General features: G+C 64.3%; 2 protein-coding genes across 2 annotated transcripts; both read left to right on the top strand.

Moving 5' to 3' along the window:
* The first annotated feature begins 7,787 nt into the window (after positions 1-7,787).
* Positions 7,788-13,878, top strand: LOC141474323 (digestive cysteine proteinase 1-like). Its single transcript, XM_074162171.1, has 11 exons — positions 7,788-8,004; positions 9,230-9,289; positions 9,550-9,642; positions 9,772-9,944; positions 11,079-11,322; positions 11,405-11,600; positions 11,727-11,920; positions 12,373-12,464; positions 12,551-12,712; positions 13,320-13,509; positions 13,691-13,878. Exons 1-11 carry the CDS (start codon positions 7,953-7,955, stop codon positions 13,876-13,878), a joined length of 1,644 nt encoding a protein of 547 aa, XP_074018272.1. The 5' UTR covers positions 7,788-7,952.
* A 1,654-nt stretch (positions 13,879-15,532) lies between these two features.
* Positions 15,533-19,700, top strand: LOC141474313 (digestive cysteine proteinase 1-like). Its single transcript, XM_074162158.1, has 11 exons — positions 15,533-15,581; positions 16,120-16,179; positions 16,395-16,487; positions 16,641-16,813; positions 17,288-17,528; positions 17,938-18,139; positions 18,253-18,446; positions 18,601-18,692; positions 18,778-18,939; positions 19,187-19,376; positions 19,513-19,700. Exons 1-11 carry the CDS (start codon positions 15,533-15,535, stop codon positions 19,698-19,700), a joined length of 1,644 nt encoding a protein of 547 aa, XP_074018259.1.
* The last annotated feature ends 557 nt before the right edge of the window (positions 19,701-20,257 follow it).

Below are 20,257 nucleotides of genomic sequence, written 5' to 3'. Positions count from 1 at the left end.
CCCCAGCCCTGTGACCTCCCCTGGGTCTCAGCCACCCACCCAGACCAGTCTGCCCAGTTTGGACCCGGGCAGAGCTTTCCAGTTGAGAGCTTTTCAGCCCGAGGGTGGAAGGAAGGTGCCATGAAGCCGTGCTTCGCCTGGCAGCCATGTCCTGTCCCCTGCGCCCCGGAGAGCAGGAGGGGACGGAGGTTTTTTTGGGGCGGATGAGGCATTTCAGGCTGGTTTCCCCCGTCATGCTCTTTGATTCACTTTCCTCTCTCTCGGCCGGGGGGGGGGTGGTGGGGTGGTGGGGGTGGAAAGGACCAGGTTCTGCCCCCTTCCGCCTTCGCTTTCACCACCAGCAGTGTGGCAAGGCCGCGGCCGTTGCAGACGGGGCAGCGTTGCCAAATCCGAGAGGATTTGGCTGGTTGGGGCTTAGTATTTTTTGCTGACAACAAGTGGCCATTTCAGCTGACGGGCACCCCCGGCTCCGGTAAACCCCGTCCGGCTCCGGTAAACCCCGTCTCCTCTGGGTGGGAATCACCTCCCCACCCCGTTGCCGGCATCGCGCTCACAAACTTCCCATTCGGCTGAATTTCGGTGCCGAGCGCGGCAGCGGCGCTGGGAGGGATGGGGCCGTCAAGGAGCATCATCCAGGCAAGCACTAGCCCGAAATATCGCAGCTCTGCAGGGTTTTTCTGCTGCTCGTGCCGTGACCAGCAACATTGCACCCACACTCGCCCTTCTCTGGGCACCCACAAACCCCCCGAGATGGTCCCTGCCACCGAGAAGGGTGGCACAAAAATTGTCCCCCTGCATTGTCCCTAGGGAGGGGACGCAGGCGGCCCTGTGTCCGACGGCGGCGTGTTGGCGTCTGGCCCCGGCTCTCCTGAAAAGGAGCCGTTTGGAGCCTGGGAGCAGATGGCAACCGAGCCCTTCCCGCACTGGCTCCACCGGCACCGGTCCCGGCCGAGCTGCCAGCTCCTGCCCCGCGCTGAGACCCAGCCAACTCATCACCCCCACCGCGGCCCCCGCCCCATCGGGCACGGCCGGGTACGATGCAGCCACATCCCTGTCCATCCGTCCATCTGCTCCCCGACCCCCCCCGGGGACACGGGTGGTTTCAGCCCCATCTCTGTCTCCGAGCCGGGGCGCAGTGTCCCAGTATACACCGGTGTCACCCTGTGTGCCGCCTCCGGTGCCAAGGCATCCCGTGGGGATGACCCCCATCCCCTGCCTCCATTCCCCTGGGGAATAACGGCGATGGAGGGGTCAGGCTCTGGGGGGAGAGGGGGGATGCAGCCGTACGGAGAGATACGGGGGGGCTGCTGGAAATGTCACGCTCCCAGCGCTATGGGGACAAGGCAGGGTGGCATTTGCCAGGCTGAGGGTGGCACCCAGGCATGCCACGGCTCCCCGGGGAACAGAGAGGGGCAGCAGCTGGAGGAACCTGGTGGCACCTAAGCAGCGGGAGGAGGAAGCAGCAGGAGCACAGCATGGGGGAGGAGGGGGAGGAAGAGGATGGTGCTGCGGCCACCAAGGGGAACCTCAGGGCTGGCAGGATCCCAGGCTGTGGGGACGGTGGGGGCCGGGGTGGGGGGGGGGGGGCAGGCAGGGATCACAGCCGGGCTGAGCAGTGGCTGCAGCCCCTTGGGTACCCTGTGACCCCCCCCCATGCCTTATCTCACCCCCCTTGCCCTGCACCCCCCTGTCCTTCCTGTGTGGCCGTGTGCCCCCGTGGCTCTGGCCACCGTGCCACAGCCTCCCCGGGGGGGAAGAGGAACTGAGATTGCCACACAGACCAGCCCGCAGCCCCCCCAGGACCCGCCATCTGCCTGTGGCTCTGGACCTCCCCAGTTCCCAGAGGGGAAACTGAGGCACAAAGCAGCTGCAGCGCAGGAGGGGAAGGTGTCTCATTTTAGGTGGCTCGTTAGGACACACGACCCCGAGCCGTGTCCCCAAGCCGTGCCCAGGATCCCCACAGACCTGGGGAGGGGGCAAGAGGACATGTCCTGCCTCTCCACCGCCTGCTTCTCGGACCAGTGTGGTGGCAGATGGTGGCACGTCCCTGTTCCTTCCCCGCTGCCCCCAGCCCCGAGTCCAGCCCTGCAACCCAGAGCTGGGGCTCTGGGGTACATCCCTGCTCCTGCTCCAGTCCCCCCAGTTCACCCAGTGCCTGGTGATGCCCCTGCAGCTCCCAGCAGGGCACAGCAGCCCCGGTGGGAGCAGATTCCCAGAGGACGGGGGGGGAGAGAAGGGACAGGGATGGTCCTGCCATGGCTGGAGAGTCCCACACCATGAGCATATGGCTCCAGGCCACCACGGGGACGCCAGTGGGGACGGTGGGATGGGATGCAATGCTCTGCTGGGAACATGCAGTTGGGGTAACAGCCATGAGAAGACCCCCTGAGCGTGGGTTTCCCTGGTTGGGGCACGCAAGGGGGGTGGAAATGCCCACTGTGCCCCTCGGCAACATGGTGGTGGCACAGTGCTATTCCCGGGCACTCACTGGTGGCCATGCCCACAGGGACACCCCTTCCCCTGCCTGCCCGTGAGCAGGACGGGGTTCAAATGGGGCTACTGGCCCCCCAAAACCAGCCATGGCCTGGCTGGCCATGGCCAGAGCTTGGCCGGCATCGTCCCTGTGCCAGCCCCAGAAGGTGACAGGGCTCTGCCCCCACCTCCAGGACCCCGGGAAAGAAGAGGAAGGACTCGCCACCCCCAAAAAAAGTCCCCACAAGGCCACCCACCAGCGACCAGCCTCATGGCAGGGGGTGTCCCCTGGCACCCCACCCTGGGAGGAGATGCCCATGGCGGAGGGAGCCCCCTTCCCCCCTCTGCCCCCACCCCGGCCTCCCAGCCCCATCGCTGGCTGGGAAAGCAGGATTTCCGCTGGAAGAAGAGCAATTCCCGGATCCGAGGGGCTGCAGGGGCGGAGGGAGGGAGCCGGCCAGGGCTCCAAATACAATGTCCCGGGAGGAGCGGGGCGGGGAGGGAATTGTGCAGGGCAGGAAGCGGCGAGTTCCTGTCCCTCCTTGGGACACACCAAGGACCAGGGACGAGGCAGAGCTGTGGGGAGTGGGGGGGGAGCACCCCCTCCGACCAGGGCCTGAGCCCCCCCAGGGAGAGCTCCGACCAGGGAGAGCTCAGCCCCTCCAGCATCCCCCAGGCAAACACTTGCTGGGCTGGCACGCCATGGGCACCTGCAGGGCTGGGGGGAGCAGGTGTCCCCCCCTCCCCATTCTGGTGTCCCCTGGGGTGCTGTGACCTGCCCCCTCCCCAGCGTTCGGGTCCGGCGTGGGCAAAGGCACCATTTGTCTCTGCAGGCTCCCCGCTGCGGCGTCACCACCAATTAGTGCCGGGAGGGTGAGCTGGGGCTGGCGGCTGCCCCCAGCCCTCCCCGTGTCCCCCCCCCCCCCCCGCTTCACCCCAGGATGGGAAGAATGGGGGGTTTCCTTCCCCCCACCCCACCCCCAGGATCATTGCAGCAGCTGGTGTTCCCGGGGGGGAGCAGGTGGAAGCCGTCCCATAACCCCCCCACCAGGGTGACGGGACTCTCTGTCCCCACGGCTCACTGCTCCGTCCCACGTTGGACCCCAAGCCATGCCACACTTTGGGGGGGGGGCCGGGGGGGGCAGCTCTCAGCACCCCACCGACACACAGCAAGGGGATTAAGAGATGACACACACCACCCCCCCAACCCGTTGCAGAGGGCAGAGCCCCCCAACCACCCCACGCATCCCTCCTACCGTCAGCCCTCCTGCTCCGGCTCGCATGGACCCCTGCTCCCAGGCTGCTCCCGACGGGATGGCAGGCCGGGGTGCCCCCCCCCTTCTCCAGCACCCCCAACCGCCCAGCCTTGGTGGCCGGGGTGTCGAGGCGGGTGACGGGAGGCTGCGGGCGCCGTGGGGAGAGCGGGAGCGCCCGTATGTGTGTTTCCCCCTCTCTTCTCGGAGGCTCTCGCAGCCGAGAGCAAGAGCTTCCCCTCCCCTCGCCCCCCCTTTCCTCCCAGCGCTCCCAGCAATGGTTCATTGTACCAGCCAGCCCAGCCGGGGCGGCCGCCGGAGCACCCTCCGGCATCGCTCGCCTTCCCGTGGAGGTGGCATGGAGTGGGGGGACACAGGCTGGTATTGGGGGGTCCCCAGTCCCCAGCAGCATGGGGCGGGGGGGGACACTGCTGTGGCTCCCCAGGCTGATTTACAGGGATTTGCATGGGGATAGCCGGCTCCACGGGCTCCAGCTCCGCTCCCGGAGGCTGCCTGTGCCCATCCCAAGGGCTTGGGATCACCTCATCACCCCCCCCGACATCCCCCCCGTGCCAGCATCCCCAGGCAGGGGACAGCACGGGGACAGTACATTGCAAAGGGGGGGCTGTGACCCTGTGAGGGGCAGGAATAAGGTGACCCTCCGATGGCAGAGCACCCGCAGCAGCTGCCCCGTACTCCTGGCACAGGGTCCCTGCTGCGGTGGCTCTTCTGGGACAGGGTGACACCCCACGGAGGGGCAGCGAGCAGCCCACCCTGCCTGACTGGTAGCTTGGGACCATGTTCTGGGGGGCTCCTACGTGTCCCCCCCAGGATGGTGTGCAACTCCTGGCCAGCTCAAGGGGTTGCTGTGGCCATCGATAGCCCACCAGGTGCCGGACCCTTTATTTACTCCTTGTCCAGATGAAGGTGCTGGCGGGACCACCCCAAGGTTTGGCATCGGTCACCCCGACCCACAAACTTTGGTGAGATCTGGGAGAGGGGGTGAGCCCCCCAGCATCCTGCCTGAGCCCCCCAGCACCCTCCATGAGCCCCCCAGCACCCTGCCTGTGCTCCCAGTCCAGGGTGCTGGGGCACTCATGCTGCAGAGAGCACCCCAAGCTTTTGGCATGCTGACTGCCAGATCAAGGAGGGGGTCTCGGTGGGGGGGGTCTCGGTGGGGGGGGTCTCGGTGGGGGACCCCCATGCTGATCATAGATTCATAGATTGGTCCAGGCCGGAAGGGACCTCCAAAGGTCATCTAGTCCGACCTCCCCGCAGTCAGCAGGGACACCCCCAACTAGACCAGGTTGCCCAGGGCCTCGTCGAGCTTCACCTTGAATATCTCCAGGGAAGGGGCCTCAACCACCTCCCTGGGCAACCTGTTCCAGTGTTCCACCACCCTCATGGTAAAGAACTTTTTCTTAATATCCAATCTAAATCTCCCTTTCTCCAACTTAAAGCCATTGCCCCTTGTCCTGTCACTGCAGCCTTTGGAAACAGACCCTCCCCAGCCTTCCTGTAGCCCCCCCTCAGGTACTGGGAGGCCGCTATGAGGTCTCCCCGGAGCCTCCTCCAGGCTGAACAACCCCAGCTCCCTCAGTCTGTCCTCATAGGAGAGGTGCTCCAGCCCCCTGATCATTTTGGTGGCCCTCCTCTGGACCCGCTCCATCAGGTCCATGTCCTCTCTATATTGAGGGCTCCAGACCTGCACACAGTGCTCCAGGTGAGGTCTCACCAGAGCAGAGTAAAGTGGCAGAATCACCTCTCTGGATCTGCTGGCAACACTTCTTTTGATGGAGCCCAGGATGTGGTTGGCCTTCTGGGCTGCGAGTGCACATTGCCTGCTCATGTCCAGCTTCTCCTCCATCAGCACCCCCAAGTCCCTTTCCTCAGGGCTGCTTTCTAACACCTCATCCCCCAGGCTGGATTTATACCGAGGATTGTTTCTTCCCAGGTGCAGGACCCTGCACTTGCTTTTGTTGAACCTCATGAGGTTCATCTGGGCCCACCTCTCCAGCCTGTCCAGGTCCCTCTGAATGACATCCCGTCCCTCTGGTGTATCGACACCACCACACAGCTTGGGGTCATCTGCAAACTTGCTGATGGTGCTCTCAATCCCTCTGTGTCGTTGATAAAAATGTTAAACAGTACTGGTCCCAGGACGGACCCTTGAGGGACACCACTTGTCACTGCTCTCCATCTGGACTTAAAGCCATTGAGCACCAACTTAAAGCCATTGAGTACCATTGATCAGGGGTGCAAAACCTCCCCAGCTGGAAATACTCCCTGCAGCTCCACCCAGGCCCGATCCTGCACAGCCCCCCCCCCGGACCCCCAGCCATACCCCACCCGCCCCCCCACCGCAGGGGACAGTGACAGCGAGGGGACGGTGATATTTTTATGTCCCCCTCCCCGGCCGCAGTTTCCGGCATGGGGCTGTGCTCCTAAGGGGGTGTGTGTGAAGGTGCACAGGAAGGGCAGGGGGGCTGCGGTCGTACTCCCCCCGCAGAAGTGGCTGCGTCTCAGCTCAGCCGCCCCATCTCCCCACACAGCCACGCTGGTGGATGGGGGTCCTTCTCCATCTCTCCGCAGCCTTCCTCCTCCTCCTCCTCCTCCTCACCCTGTGGTTAGCCCTCACAGGCTGACCTCTTTCCTGTGTAATGGTGAGTCTGACCCTGGCATTTCCTGTTCTCACAGTGGGGGCCAGGGCTGGTGGAGGTCCCAGGTCCCCACCGGGAGGGGAAATGCTCCCCTGGGGTGATGTCACACTCGCCTTGTCACCCCCTGACTCATTCTGGGGATGGCACGGATCACAGGTCCACTTTAGTCCCAGTTTTGGGGGCTTTTGGGGCAATCTGGGACTCGCTGGGGGGGCGGGCGGGATTCAGACCCTGTTGGGGATGGAGCCAGACTAATGTCCCTGGGAGGGGACAGGACACAGCAGGGACAGGGGCTGCTCCTCAGCGGTGAGTGCAGAGTGATGAGACCCTCCGGGCTCCACTCGGGCTCCCAGGACCCTTCCCAAATCATGGCCCCAGGTGTTTCTGGTTGGCTTCATCCTCGGGGGGGTGGGCACTTACCCTCCTCCCTACCTGTCCCCCCCAGCTGCCTGCACGGCAGCAGGGTGCTCTGCCATAAGGTAGGGAGGGTGCTGGGGTGTCAGAGATGCTGAACCCCCATCCCCTGGGAGCAGGCAGCGTGTGGGGGGGTAAGTCTGGGGAGAGGGGCTGCCATAGGCTCCCCCATCCCTGGGGATCACAGCCTGGCATGGGACATCCCCTTGGTGGGGGGAGCAACCTTGCTAAGAGGGCTCCAAGCCTCCTCCCTGTGTGCAGGATGGAAATGGGGGTGGGGGTGGCAGCATATAAATCCTCCCCCCAGCAGTGGGGGGGCCGGAGCCCCTGCAGTGAGGGGCGGGAGATCCCCCGGAGCCCTAGGAGGCTGATAAGGGTTTGAGGAAGGGGGTGTTTTCCCGGAGTTAGAGGAAACCCTCTCCTGCCCTGCTAGATGAGGCTCTCCATTTCAGCCTGGCTGCTCCCCCCGCCCCCCATGCCGTGCCTCAGTTTCCCTCTTTGCAGTCAGAGGGGCTGAGCAGCGAGTAAGGGGTGACACACAGCATGTCCAGCCCTCTGCCCACACCCTGGGGGCTGGGGTGGGGGGTGCCCACGTTTCCCTGTGCCCCACATCCAGCTCAGCCCTCCCCCTCAAGAAGCCCCCCCCCCTCCCAGCAAAGGCTTCCCAGTGCTCCCAGCCTGGTTTCTTAATACCAAGTCACTCACAGCCCCAGCCCTCTGTTAGGGCACTGCCTCCTGCCCATCACCTTGGCGTCGGGGCTGCTTGGCAAAGAGCTCCCCAGCCCCAGGGAGGCTCTTCCCCCTGCACAAGGTGGGAAGCACAGCCCCACTGCTCCCCCCCCCCCCAGGTTGGGGTGGCCCCCAATCTGCACCCTCCCCACCAAACTGCTCGTGCCTCTTCGGGGCTCATCCTGCACCTCTGGTCCCCCTGCAGCACCCGCCGTTGCTCCATCTCCCTCCGTGGGGACCCTGCCGAGACACGCTCACCCCGCCGAGCACCCTAGGGTGCCCGCCCCCCCCCGCCAGGCACCACATGGTGCCGGTTCCTTCCCTCCTCCGGGGAGGGCCCCAGTTTCAGCATTGGCTCTGCTGGGTTTCGCCGGCTCCGGCTTAAAGGCGAGAGCTGGTTCCCCAGCGAGCCGGGGGGGCGAGGATGGGTGTTCTCCGCTGGCTCACAGCCTCTGCGCTCTGCATCGCCGTCCAGGGTGAGTTTGTGTGTGTGTGTCCCCCCCCAGTGGCACTGTCCCCACTGGGGACACCCTGGGGGCACCCAGGCGGGTGTCACCTCGCTGTCGCGGGACAGGCAGGCTGGGGAAGGGGTTTCTTGCTTGTTGGGTCCCCAAATTTGCAGTTCCCCCAAGAGAGAGGAGAGTTGGGGTGGAAAGGGGGGGAGGAGGGGGGAAGAGGTGCCTCAAGGGCTTGGCGGGGTTCGGGGGGGTGAAAATAAGGCTAAATGGAGCCAGAAGGGCTTTAACAGGCACACAAGCCCAAGCCATTCCCTGGTTTTGCTGCCGGCAAAGAGCAGGCAGGGAAACTGGGAAGGCTGTGGCTGGAAGGAACGGGAGGGGACAGGGGTGGCTTGGGGGGACCGTGCCCCCCCATGCCCAGGACCCCCTTCCCTGGTGGGTGTAACGCTGAGCAGGGTTGTGGGGTTGCCGGATCCACGGCTGCTCCTCCTGCACCCACGGACCCGGGGTGTGATGGGCACCCATGGGACAGCCTGGGGTGCAGGCGGCGGGGGCTGCCGGTCCCTGCCCACCCCGGGTTTTGGGAGCAGAAGCAGAACCGGGTCTAGTCCTGTCTGCCCGGGACTGGGCATGGGGCAGGCTCTGCCGGATCGCTCCCGGGGAGAAGGAAGATGCTGACGGAGGGAAAGGCCCCGTTCCCAGCGGCGGGTGTGTTGGCGTGGGGTTGCACAAGCTGGGGGCCCCGAGGGAGGTTGGGGAGGTCACTGGGAGATGCCAGGCGGGACCAGACGGCTCTCCGGCACCCCTCATCCATGCCCTGCTTGTTTTGGGACAGCTTGGCTACACCTCCCCTTGGAAACATCACCCAAAGCCATGGCCACCAGCCCCGGGGTGGCACTGCCTCCCATGGGGGCATTGCCCCAGCAGCTGGGGTTCCCTGGGGGGGTGTGTGTGTGTGTGTGTGTGTCACATCGCAGGGCTCACTCCAGCATGGTGGCAGGTCGTGACGTGGTGCCAACCCCGGGTCTGGCCCTGGGAGGGTGTCAATGTGTCAGTGTCCTTTGCATGTGCCACCCATGGGCTCGTGGAGCTGCTTTCAGCCGAGCCCCCCCGCCCCACCACACACAGGAGAGGCTGCAGGGAATGGGGGACACTGGCTCAGGCAGCCTCCTGCCCTGTCCCCTGCTCTGCTGGGGGGGGGAACAACAGCCCCCCCTTACCCCTACTCCCCTCTGCCTTCCAGGACAGGACTATGGGCTCTCCCGCCATCGGCCCCAGTTTGGCTCCATCTACCATGTCCGAGGTAACGGGACCCCGCGGTGCCCTCTGCCATGGGGGGGGAGCAGATGATGCTCAGCACCGGGCAGGACCAGACCGTCCCAGTGCCAAACTGGGACAGTTTCACACAGCTGGGTGCCTCTCCCTGCCTCAGCCCCCATGGGGACAGCACTTTTGTTGGCTGTGGGTCTGCACCCTCTGTGGAGGCTGGGGGGGGCTCGGGGAGGGATGTTGGGGTGCTGAGGCCTCGAGGGTGACCCGTGTCCCATGCTGGGGACCCCGCAGGTGTCATTAACCTGCCCTATGCTGAGATCGAGGAGCCCTTCGAAGCCTGGTACAACCTGACGGGAAACAAGAGCCGGATCCAGTATTACGGGGGTAAGCGGGTGGTGGGTGGGTGGGTGGGTGAGTGGGCTGTGCCCACCCTGCACGGACCCCTGCCCTGTGCGAAGGGAGGACAGGGGCAGGACCGCCCGTGCCTCAGTTTCCCCTTCCCCGCTGGCACAGGGCAGGTGATAACCTACCAGCTGGCGGGGGTGAAACCCTACGGGATGCTGTACAAGATCACGCCGGAGACCACCGAGAAGGAGGTGAACGCCAGAAAATGCTTCCAGCTGCCCGGCTCCAAGGAGGACGTGGTCAAGATTCAGAGCGTCTTCCCCAGCATGGATGGCTTCAAGGTGGGAAACGCCGGAGCCTGGATCCCACCCACTGCCCAGAACATCTTCAGGCTTTGTATGGAGGGGGGTTCTGGGCAGCTGGAGATGCTTTCCTCCATCCTGGGGGGTAGCAGGGTGCTGGGACAGGCCAGGACATGCCCCCGCACCCTGGGGCGCAGGGAGGGTCATTTCCCCACCCGGATCGGGGCCGGACTCCCGACTCCTTTCCCAATCCCAGCAGCCGTGTTGGGACGTGTCACAGCCCACACGAACGCCGGCGTTTCGGGAAGGTTCGGGCAAGTCACTGCATGGCAACCCAGCTCCCGCCGGCCCCAGCCTCCGGCAGGGCTGGGATCAGCAGGAGGGGTGCAGGGAGCGATGGGGACACCAAGCTGTCACCAAAAACCAGACACCGAGCTGGACACGTGCCTGAAGGATGAGAGCTTGGAAACAAGCAGGGAAAACCTGGAGGCTTTTGGAGGGGGGGGGTGGGGGTGCAGCCAGACCCACCTCCCCCCTGCTGCCAGGGCACATACAGTGGGGTGTCCCCAGGGCACTGCTGAGCCAGATGGGGGGGTCTGTCCTGTGTTACACCCCCAATTAGCCTGGAGATGGAGATGGCTCCAGGGAGACCTTAGAGCCCCTTCCAGTCCCTAAAGGGGCTCCAGGAAAGCTGGGGAGGGACTCTGGATCAGGGAGGGGAGCCATAGGATGAGGAGGAAGGGTTTGACACCGAAAGAGGGGAGACTGAGATGGGATCTGGGGAAGAAATTCTTTGCTGTGAGGGTGGTGAGAGCCTGGCCCAGGTTGCCCAGAGAAGCTGTGGCTGCCCCATCCCTGGAGGGGTTCAAGGCCAGGTTGGAGGGGGCTTGGAGCAACCTGGTGTGGTGGGAGGTGTCCCTGCCCAGGGCAGGGGGTGGCACTGGATGATCTTTAAGGTCCCTTCCAACCCAAACCATTCTGTGACTCTATGATGAATCCTTGCCCCCCTTTCTGCCCCACACATGGCTGTGTGCTAAGCACCGGTGCGGGCTGGTGCAAGGTGCTGTACATACACCAGGAGTAGTGGGCTCCTGCGAAGAAGTGAGCCCGGGGGGTGATGCGGGGTCCCCAGCCCGAGATTCCCCCCCCACTGATGCCACGTCCCCCTCTCAGTTCCTGCGGGAGGAGTACTACCGGGGTCGGTACTGCGCCGTCTGGCAGAACGTCACCCGCTGGGCGCAGAAGAAGAACGTCTACACCCTGTGGGTGACCAATTCCAGCTGCGGGGTGGCCCCCGTCCACTATGAGATGCGGGGCTACAACAGCCTGCTGGGCTCCCACTACGACAAGTATGAGATCGCCTACACCGACTTCGACAACAGCTTCCCCCCCTCCATCTTCGACCTCCCCATCAACGGTGAGCTGGGTTGGTACCCCCCCACCCCACCCCATCCTCCCCGTGGGGCTGGGGCTGATGGCATCCCCTCCTCGCTCCCCAGAGACGAAGAAGTGCGGCGACCTGCCGGGGAGCTCGGCGGAGCACCGGGTGCTGGCCAACCCCATGGAGGACCTGGTGGGACGGCACCAACCCTGGGCCCACCAGGTCTTCCACCACTACCGCAGGCGGATGGGACGGCGGTACAGCTCCGCGTGGGAGCTGGAGCACAGGCAGAGCATCTTCGTGCACAACATGAGGTACAGGCAGACGGCGGGGGGAGGGTGTGGTGTGTGAAGATGCCAGCCCCCCCACCCCCCCCTCCAAGGGGTGCTCCCCATCTCCAGGGGGTTGCATGGCTGATGCTGTCCTCGTTGCACCCGTAGGTTCGTGCACTCGAGGAACCGTGCCGCTCTCTCCTACACGCTGGCCCTGAACCACTTGGCCGACCGCACGCCCCAGGAGCTGGCCGCCCTGCGGGGCCGCCGCCGGAGCGGGGCTCCCAACAACGGGCAGCCCTTCCCCACCCAGCTCTACGCCGGCCTCATCCTGCCCGAGAGCCTCGACTGGCGTATGTACGGTAGGTGCGGGGTCAGGGAAAGGGGGTCTCACCCCCAAGTGGGGTGCTCTGGTCTCCGCTTGGGAGCCCGTGGGGCCACGCTGCCCCTTGGGACCCACATCTCCCTGTGGTCCCCGCTCTGCTCAGCAGCTGGAGGATGGAAGCGGGGCTTATCTGGCTGACTGAGCTGCCTTTGGCACTTGGTCCTCAGCCCTCATTCACTCTGGTGCCCCAGGGACAGATGTGACATCTGAAGCCACATCTGGCTTCCCCCATGTCCCCAGCAGCTGGGAGCAACACCCCCAGAGCTTGCCCCAACCCAAGGGTGGGGGTCCCGCAGGTTTGCGGGTGCGTTCACCCTCCCACCCTTAGCACCAAGCCCTGGCTGAGCTGGCTCTGAGAGCACAGCGAGTCCTCGACTCCTGCCTCAGTTTCCTTTCCACCAGTGCCACCCCAACCTCTTACCCCCCCAGGCGCTGTGACCCCCGTGAAGGACCAAGCCGTCTGTGGGTCCTGCTGGAGCTTCGCTACCACAGGTGCCATGGAGGGTGCCCTCTTCCTCAAGGTGAGAGCGGGGCCATGCCCCATAGGGATGGCTGGGGCACCTGGAGGGTGCCTGTCCCCACCCCTACAGTGTGTGTCCCCCCCCAGACCGGCGTGCTGACCCCCCTGTCCCAACAAGTCCTCATCGACTGCTCCTGGGGCTTTGGGAATTATGCCTGTGACGGGGGCGAGGAGTGGCGAGCCTACGAGTGGATCAAGAAACACGGCGGCATCGCCAGCACCGAGTCCTACGGCAACTACAAGGGTCAAGTAAGGCCCCCATGTCCCTGCTGGGGTCCCCCATGTTTTGGGATGTGCCCCCCAGGCCTGGCTTTAAAGCCACGTTGGGGTGATCAGGGTCAATCAGAGGTGCTAAGGGGCTCTGGAGATGGGGACATCCCCTCGTTTCCAAGGCACCAGGCTCCCCGTGGTTCAAAGCACGGTCCAAAGCCAAGCCCCAGGGCTCAGCCGGGCCATTTCGTCACCACTTGCCTCAGTTTCTCTTCTTGCAAAACAAGGACAAGGCTCCTCCACCCACGGGTGGGTCCCTCCATACCCTGGGGAGCAAGGATGGAGCAGGGCTGCCCGGGGACAGGGACGTGGCTACAAGACGCAGTCGATGGCCCCCCCAGGGCTTGGGGTGCAGAGCTGGTTCCCCATCTTGCGTGCAGGCAATGCTGTGTCCCTGCAGCAGCCGGGAAAACGTCCCCACCATGGTGGGCAAGGGAGGACAGAGGGAGCAGAGCCAGGATGCTGCCACACTCCGAGTCCCAGATCACTCCCTGCATCAGAGCAGGGCATCACGGTGGGCAGGGTCCCAGCAAGGGGATCTAGGGGCTCTGGATGACATATTGTGTCCCCCTCTGGGGTGCTGCAGAACGGCTTGTGCCACTACAACCAGTCTGAGATGCTGGCCAAGATCACGGGCTACGTCAACGTCACCTCGGGCAACATCACGGCCGTCAAAGCTGCCATCTACAAGCACGGCCCCGTGGCTGTCAGCATCGATGCCTCACACAGGACTTTCTCCTTCTACTCCAACGGCGTCTACTACGAGCCCAAGTGCGGTGAGTTGGGTGGCACGTGGGGCATGGGAGGACCTGGATGCTCAGGGAGATGCTGGGAGACTTGTTGCGGAGCAGCTTGGGCACTGGTGGAAGAGGGAACTGGTCCTACAGCCACCCCTGGTTCTGTCCCGGGAGCAGGGATGCTCTCCAGACAAGCCATCTCCCGTGTTTTTCCTTGCAGCAAATAAGCCAGGAGGGTTGGACCACGCAGTGCTGGCCGTGGGCTACGGGGTCCTGCAGGGAGAGACCTATTGGCTCATCAAGAACTCCTGGTCCACCTACTGGGGCAACGACGGCTACATCCTCATGGCCATGAAGGACAACAACTGCGGCGTGGCCACCGAAGCTACTTACCCCATTCTGGCCTGAGCCACCTCTCAGCTCTGCGGGGAAGAGCCCTTGGCAATGCTCTCAGCACCCATCCCTGGATCAGCCCCTTCGGTGTGAGCTACCAGACGTGAAGAAGCTGGGGACACGATGGGACAGGGCCACAGTGAGCTGGACAAAGGGCTGGATGAGAACCCAGCTGAGAGCTGGCCAATAAAGACCCTGGAAAACCAACTGGTTTGCTTCTACAGGAGGGATTCCAGTGCTGCTCACCCACCTCTGCCCCCTTGGCAGACCCCACATCATCTGTCCCCTGCACAGGTCCCTGTCCCCAGGCTGGTGTTCTCTGTCCTGTGGGACGGCAGAGGCCTCCCGGGCAGGGGACGGTGCCTTCCTGGCAGAGCCAGCTGGCTCTCACAGACGGTCCCAGACACCCAGGGCGAGGGGAGCGGCTTTTTCCAGCCCTATCTCTCGAGGTGGAGCACAAACAACCCCAGGGATTTCTGCTGAGATGAGAAATTCCTGGCGTGGGGTGTCGGGGAGGAGGGAGGGAAGGCATCCACCCTCTGCCCCAGTCCCTGTTGTGGCTATGGGTAGGGGTGGCACCAGCGGTATTTGCCATGAGCCGGGCTCCTCTTCACCCCACCGGGCTGCCCACCCCCAGTCCAGGGAAAGGCACTTTATGCCGTGGCCATGGCTCACCTGGGTGCTCCCGGTTTGGATTGGAGACTCTGGTGGTCTCCCATCTTCGGTGGTACCTCCTCAGGACAGGATGTGCACCCTGGGGGCTGCAGTGGCGGCGGCGGTGGTGGTCCCTAGGGAAGGAGCATGGGGTGCATCAACCCAGCCCAGCACCCAAGGGCGCAGCTGAATCCGGCCTGACTCGTCCCCCATGGCACGTGCAGCCAGCCCACACCGAGCCCTTATCGGCTTTGTTTTGGGCTCGCTGTCACCTTGGGCTGGGGGCCAGCTGGAGACGCAGCAAGCGGGAGGGGTGAAGGCCACTCTGCCGCGGTGACAGTGCAGCTCTCCTCCCCAGCTCTGTTTTGCCGTGTAGCTCCTGACACTTCAGCTGCATCTTTCCTGCTTTTTTTTCCAATTAAACCCCCGTTAATTGCAGTCCTGGGCTTGCCCTGGTGGTATATCCAGAAGGATGGTAGGGATGCAAACAGCCCCCCCTCCCCGTCTCCCCTGCGGTGGGGACACCTTGGCTCCCATCCCAGCAGCACCCAGAGGGGCTTTGGGGGTGCCTGGCAGGGTCTCGCCGCACCTCCTTGCCCCAGGGTTTGGCAGATTCTCCCCCTGCTCGCAGCAAAGCCTAGCTGCAAACTGCCACCCAGGGTGGGCAGGAGTACAGGGACACCCCCCCCCTCCCCCAGGCCCTCAATCAATGGCCCCAGGGGATGGCACTGCCATGGGGTACCAGTGCTCACAGGGGTCTGGGTCCCACCCTGCTCCCCGAGCCCTGCAAGCACATGGTATCAGCATCCACCCTGGTGGGAAAGGCACCCATGGGTGCCCATGGTGGAGGGAGGAGGGGGGGGCAAGATAAAGCCCCGCCTCCCCCTTGGTGTAGCCCCAGCCAAGAGATGGACGGGGCTCTGCCTGTTGGCTGCCTGCGGCTCCCTGCCCACCCACCAGCAGTATTTAAGCCATCCGTGGGTGCCGGGCAGCAGCGTGGGCTGGGGTGGGCAGGATGGAGGGGCTGGGGGGGCTGCTGGTGCTGGGGGCTGCCGTGCTGCTGGGTGAGCACCCGTCCTGACTGACCTTGCAGGGGGGTGGACACGGATGCAGTGCCTCCATCGCGGGGTGATGCCATCGTGCCCCTTAGCCTGGGCACTGCGGTGGTCCTGGGCTGCTGGGGGGGTCCTTGCCCTGGGAGGGGTCTGCTCCATCCCTGTCCCCATGTTCAGAGCAGTGGGTACACTCTGTGCACGGCATATGGGGGTTCATACAGTTGTCCTCCACACCCTGGGGTGTGCGTGGGGCCTTTGGGGTGTCCCCGAGCTGGCCGCACCCCAGGGAGATGCACATGGGGGGCTCTGGGTCAGGCAGAGCTGGTGGAGGAGTGGGGACCACTGGCTTGGGTACCCCTGGTCTCTGCCCTGCCTGGGCAGGTAGGAGCCCTCCCAACCCTGCCACCAGCACGGGCTTCCCTGGGTCTGTCCCCCTCTCCTACAGGACAGCAAGCCAGGGACCAGCACCGCTGCCGCCCCCCACCGTGGAGAGGTGGATAATCGGCAGCGTAAAGGGGTTTGGGGCTTGTTCTTGTTTTTCTTCCAGGAGTAGAGTGCAAAGCTCCTCTGGAGACACCCACATTTGGGGACATCTACCACGTCACAGGTACTGCTCAGGGACAGGGCAACCCTCTGGGTGGGATGGTGCCACCAGCGGTGGCCGTGGGTGGGAGCAGGGGGTAATGCCGCAGGGGCTTGGGGTGCTCCCTGCCTTCCCCACACTCCCTTCCCTGCCATGGGCTTGGGGCAGGGGGACGGGGGATGTCCCCAGGGCTTGGCCCCCACCACAGCCCCCCGAGCCCGTCCCCTCCGTGCCCGCAGGAGTCATCAGCCTGCCCTACGCGGAGATCAGGGAGCCCTTCGAAGCCTGGTACAACCTCACCGGGGGGAAGAGCCGCATCGAGTACTATGGTGGTGGGTGCAGAAAGGGGTCCATCCCCCTCGACCCCTCACCATCCCCCTCCTTCTGCCCTAGGACCTCCAGGTGCCCCAGCAAAGCCCTGGGAGCCACCACCATGCCAGGACCCGGGGGGCTTGGCTTGACCTTAGTGCTGTCCCCATCCCCAGGCCAAGTGGTCACCTACCAGTTTGGCTCCATCGAGCCCTTTGGTGCCAGCTTCAAAGTGACTCCTGAGACCACGGAGACGGAGGTCAATGTCCGCAAGTGCTTCCGCATCAACGGCACCGATGGGGACCTCATCGCCCCACAAAGTGTCTTCCCCAGCCTGGAGAACTTCAAGGTGAGCCCTGGGCATGGTCCTCCAGGATGTGGGATGGGGCAGGGGAGGGGACAAGGGACCCCCCCCATGGGGACAGAGTGTCTGACAGCTACCACCCTACAAGGGCAGAGCAGCCTTCCCTGGCTGGGAATGGATAAATACAAGGTTGGATGCGGCCATGGGTGATGGAAGCGAAGGGGTTGCATCCAGCATGGCATGATGGAACAGAAGCTGTGGCTGCCCCATCCCTGGAGGGGTTCAAGGCCAGGTTGGAGGGGGCTTGGAGCAACCTGGTCTGGTGGGAGGTGTCCCTGCCCAGGGGACAGGGCAGGGGGTGGCACTGGATGGGCTTTAAGGTCCCTTCCAACCCAAACCATTCTATAATTCTATGATGTGGGATGGGGTGCCATCACTGTGGGGTGTCCCAGCTCACTGGGGGCACGGACCCAGTGTCAGTGTGGCACCCCGGTCCCCAACACGTGTCTTGTCCCCCAGTGGGTGCGGGAGGAGCGTTTCCGCGGGCAGCCCTGCGCCGTCTGGCAGAACATCTCCTACTGGGGCCACAAGAAGAACGTCTACACGCTGCGGGTGGGCAGCTCTGCCCGTGGCCCCGTGCCCCTGCACTACGAGGTGCGCGGCTTCAACAGCCTCCTGGGCTCCCACTACGACAAGTACGAGATCGACTACTCCTCCTTCAGCCACCGCTTCTCCCCCAGCATCTTCCGTCTCCCGGAGGGTGAGTGTCCCCGGCCACCCCCGCGGCCGGTGCTGTCACCAAAATGCAGCACCCCTTCCACCTTTTAATTTGTTTTTCTGTTTGTTTGGGGTTTTGTTTTTTTTGCAAGAGGCTGATAATTTGGGCAAATTGGTTTGGCTGGGGAAAAAAGCAGGGGAGAAATTTAATTAATGTTGAGAGCTGGAATGGTGTGGGTGCTTTCCCGGGGTGCTGGGTGGGATCATGGGTGCTTGGAAGCCGGCTCTGGTGTGGGCACAGACACACACACACACCCCCCGCATGCAGGTGTCCATAGGAGATGGACAGCCCCAATGGTTTTGGGGGTGACCATGCTGTGCACCCTGGTTGGGGGCCAGGAGAGCCCGTCCCCACTCAGGAAGCATCAGCCATCATCTGTGACTTACGGCAGGGGTGCAGTGTGAGCAGTGGCCCACGGCCGGTCCCGAGCACCGCATCATGGCCAACCCCATGCAGGAATTTGTGGGGAGGGTGCCGGAGATGGACCACGTCCACCATCACCTCTTCCACCGCTACAAGGAGCGGTTTGGGAAGAGCTACGGCAGCGAGGAGGAGCACGAGCATCGCAGGCGCACCTTCATCCATAACATGCGGTACGGGGATGCCAAGGGATGGGCTGCGGGGGCGGGGGGGGGGGGGCCTAAAGATTGTGGGGGGACAGCGTGGTCCCCCGCTCCCCTCTCGCTGCATCCCTGCTCTGCCGCAGGTTCGTGCACTCGAGGAACCGTGCCGCTCTCTCCTACACGCTGGCCCTGAACCACTTGGCCGACCGCACGCCCCAGGAGCTGGCCGCCCTGCGGGGCCGCCGCCGGAGCGGGGCTCCCAACAACAGGCAGCCCTTCCCCACCCAGCTCTACGCCGGCCTCATCCTGCCCGAGAGCCTCGACTGGCGGCTCTATGGTGAGGAGGGTTGCGGTGCTACCAGCGTGGAAGCCCGGGCACCAAGCCCTGGCTGTGGTGCCTCTGGAAGCACAGTGAGCCCTCGGCTCCTGCCTCAGTTTCCCTTCTACTAGTGCCACCCCAGCCTCTCACCCCCCCATCCCGTTGTCCCTAGGCGCCGTGACCCCCGTGAAGGACCAAGCCGTCTGTGGGTCCTGCTGGAGCTTCGCTACCACGGGTGCCATGGAGGGTGCCCTCTTCCTCAAGGTGAGAGCGGGGCCATGCCCCATAGGGATGGCTGGGGCACCTGGAGGGTGCCTGTCCCCACCCCTACAGTGTGTCCCTCCTCCAGACTGGCGTGCTGACCCCCCTGTCCCAACAAGTCCTCATCGACTGCTCCTGGGGCTTCGGGAACCAGGCGTGTGACGGGGGCGAGGAGTGGCGAGCCTACGAGTGGATCATGAAGCACGGCGGCATCGCCAGCACCGAGTCCTACGGGCCCTACCTGGGGCAGGTAAGGGTGGCAGCACCGCTTGGGAGGGGGGTGGGGGGGGTACAGAGCCACCCCCTCCCCAATCCTACCCCCCAGGCTCTCCCAAATCAGCCATCACCCCTTTGGCAGCAGATGGAGACTCTACTTTGGTTTATGGATGCTCCATCTGAGTTGTCCCCCTCACTCCTTCCCCCTCACCGGCGTGGGTCGGACCCCCCTCCACCTGCCCTGGGACCCCGGTGCCACCTCAGCCTTCCCCCCCCTCCAGAATGGCTACTGCCACTGCAACCAGTCGGAGCTGGTGGCCCAACTGGCCGGCTATGCCAGTGTGGAGCCGGGCAGCGCCACGGCGCTGAAGGCTGCGCTGGTCAAGCATGGACCCGTGGCCGTCAACATTGACGCCTCACACAAGTCCTTCGCCTTCTACGCCAACGGCGTCTACGAGGAGCCCCACTGCGGTGAGTCTGCTCAACCCAGGAGGCTCCGTGTCCTACTCATTGGGGTTGGGGGCCGCTCGCTCCATCAGAGATCACCCCCAGCTCCAAGGGATGTGGGGACTGAGATGTGTCCATTTTCTTCTCTCCTCTTGGCCAGGAAACGAGACGTCATCGCTGGACCACGCGGTGCTGGCCGTGGGCTATGGGGTCCTGCATGGCAAGAGCTACTGGCTCATCAAGAACTCCTGGTCCACCTACTGGGGCAACGATGGCTACATCCTCATGGCCATGAAGGACAACAACTGCGGCGTGGCCACCGCCGCCTCCTTCCCCATCCTGGCCTGATGGGACATGGCCCCACATGTGCCCTGTGCCCTTCATGTCCCCCTGGGCAGGTCCAGGTGGATTGGGGACTGGCAAAGGGATGCAGGGTCCCGGGTGGTGGTTGTGAGGCAGAGGGGGGCAGCTCAGCCAGGAGGTCGGAGGATGCTCCCAGCCCTCTGGAGAGGAATTTTACCACTTTGGCAATAAAAGCCTGTAGAAGTGATCCTGTCCATCATGCTGGGGTGTCTTCTGCCTCCCCACCCCATCCCACAGCAACCACAGCCCTTGCTGTGGCTGCCAGCCCTCTGTGTGATGAGTTTCACCCAGCGCTCAGCCCAGGCTCACCCCTGTTTGGGCTACATGTGCCCTAACCCCCGAGTTTTCAGTGCCACCCCCAGAAGTGCCAGCACCTCCTTCTCCAGCAGCAGGAGGGGGCCTGAATCCACTCTCAGAAGCTGGGCTGGGCTTGGTGACTCAGTTTCCCCACACATCTTGGAGGAAAGCAGAGCTTCTGGGGGTTCCCACGCTGCTGCCAACAGCCTCCAGGACGGAGGGAGCCCAGAGGGACCCAAAGGAGA

Source organism: Numenius arquata, chromosome 21, assembly GCF_964106895.1.
Source record: "Numenius arquata chromosome 21, bNumArq3.hap1.1, whole genome shotgun sequence".
In the NCBI taxonomy this organism is placed as follows: domain Eukaryota; kingdom Metazoa; phylum Chordata; class Aves; order Charadriiformes; family Scolopacidae; genus Numenius; species Numenius arquata.
The sequence above is the reverse complement of the archived record's forward strand: the minus strand, read 5'-3'. Positions and strand labels throughout refer to the sequence as shown.

What these genes read in the sequence shown, in the direction of transcription:
- LOC141474313 (XM_074162158.1), top strand. Translation starts at nt 15,533, where the DNA reads ATGGAGGGGCTGGGGGGGCTGCTGGTGCTGGGGGCTGCCGTGCTGCTG. An exon ending in CCGCATCGAGTACTATGGTG is followed by an intron (nt 16,488 to 16,640) that starts GTGGGTGCAGAA and finishes CCCCATCCCCAG; the next exon opens with GCCAAGTGGTCACCTACCAG. An exon ending in ACCTTCATCCATAACATGCG is followed by an intron (nt 18,140 to 18,252) that starts GTACGGGGATGC and finishes GCTCTGCCGCAG; the next exon opens with GTTCGTGCACTCGAGGAACC.
- LOC141474323 (XM_074162171.1), top strand. Translation starts at nt 7,953, where the DNA reads ATGGGTGTTCTCCGCTGGCTCACAGCCTCTGCGCTCTGCATCGCCGTC. An exon ending in CTCCATCTACCATGTCCGAG is followed by an intron (nt 9,290 to 9,549) that starts GTAACGGGACCC and finishes GGGACCCCGCAG; the next exon opens with GTGTCATTAACCTGCCCTAT. An exon ending in CCGGATCCAGTATTACGGGG is followed by an intron (nt 9,643 to 9,771) that starts GTAAGCGGGTGG and finishes CCGCTGGCACAG; the next exon opens with GGCAGGTGATAACCTACCAG.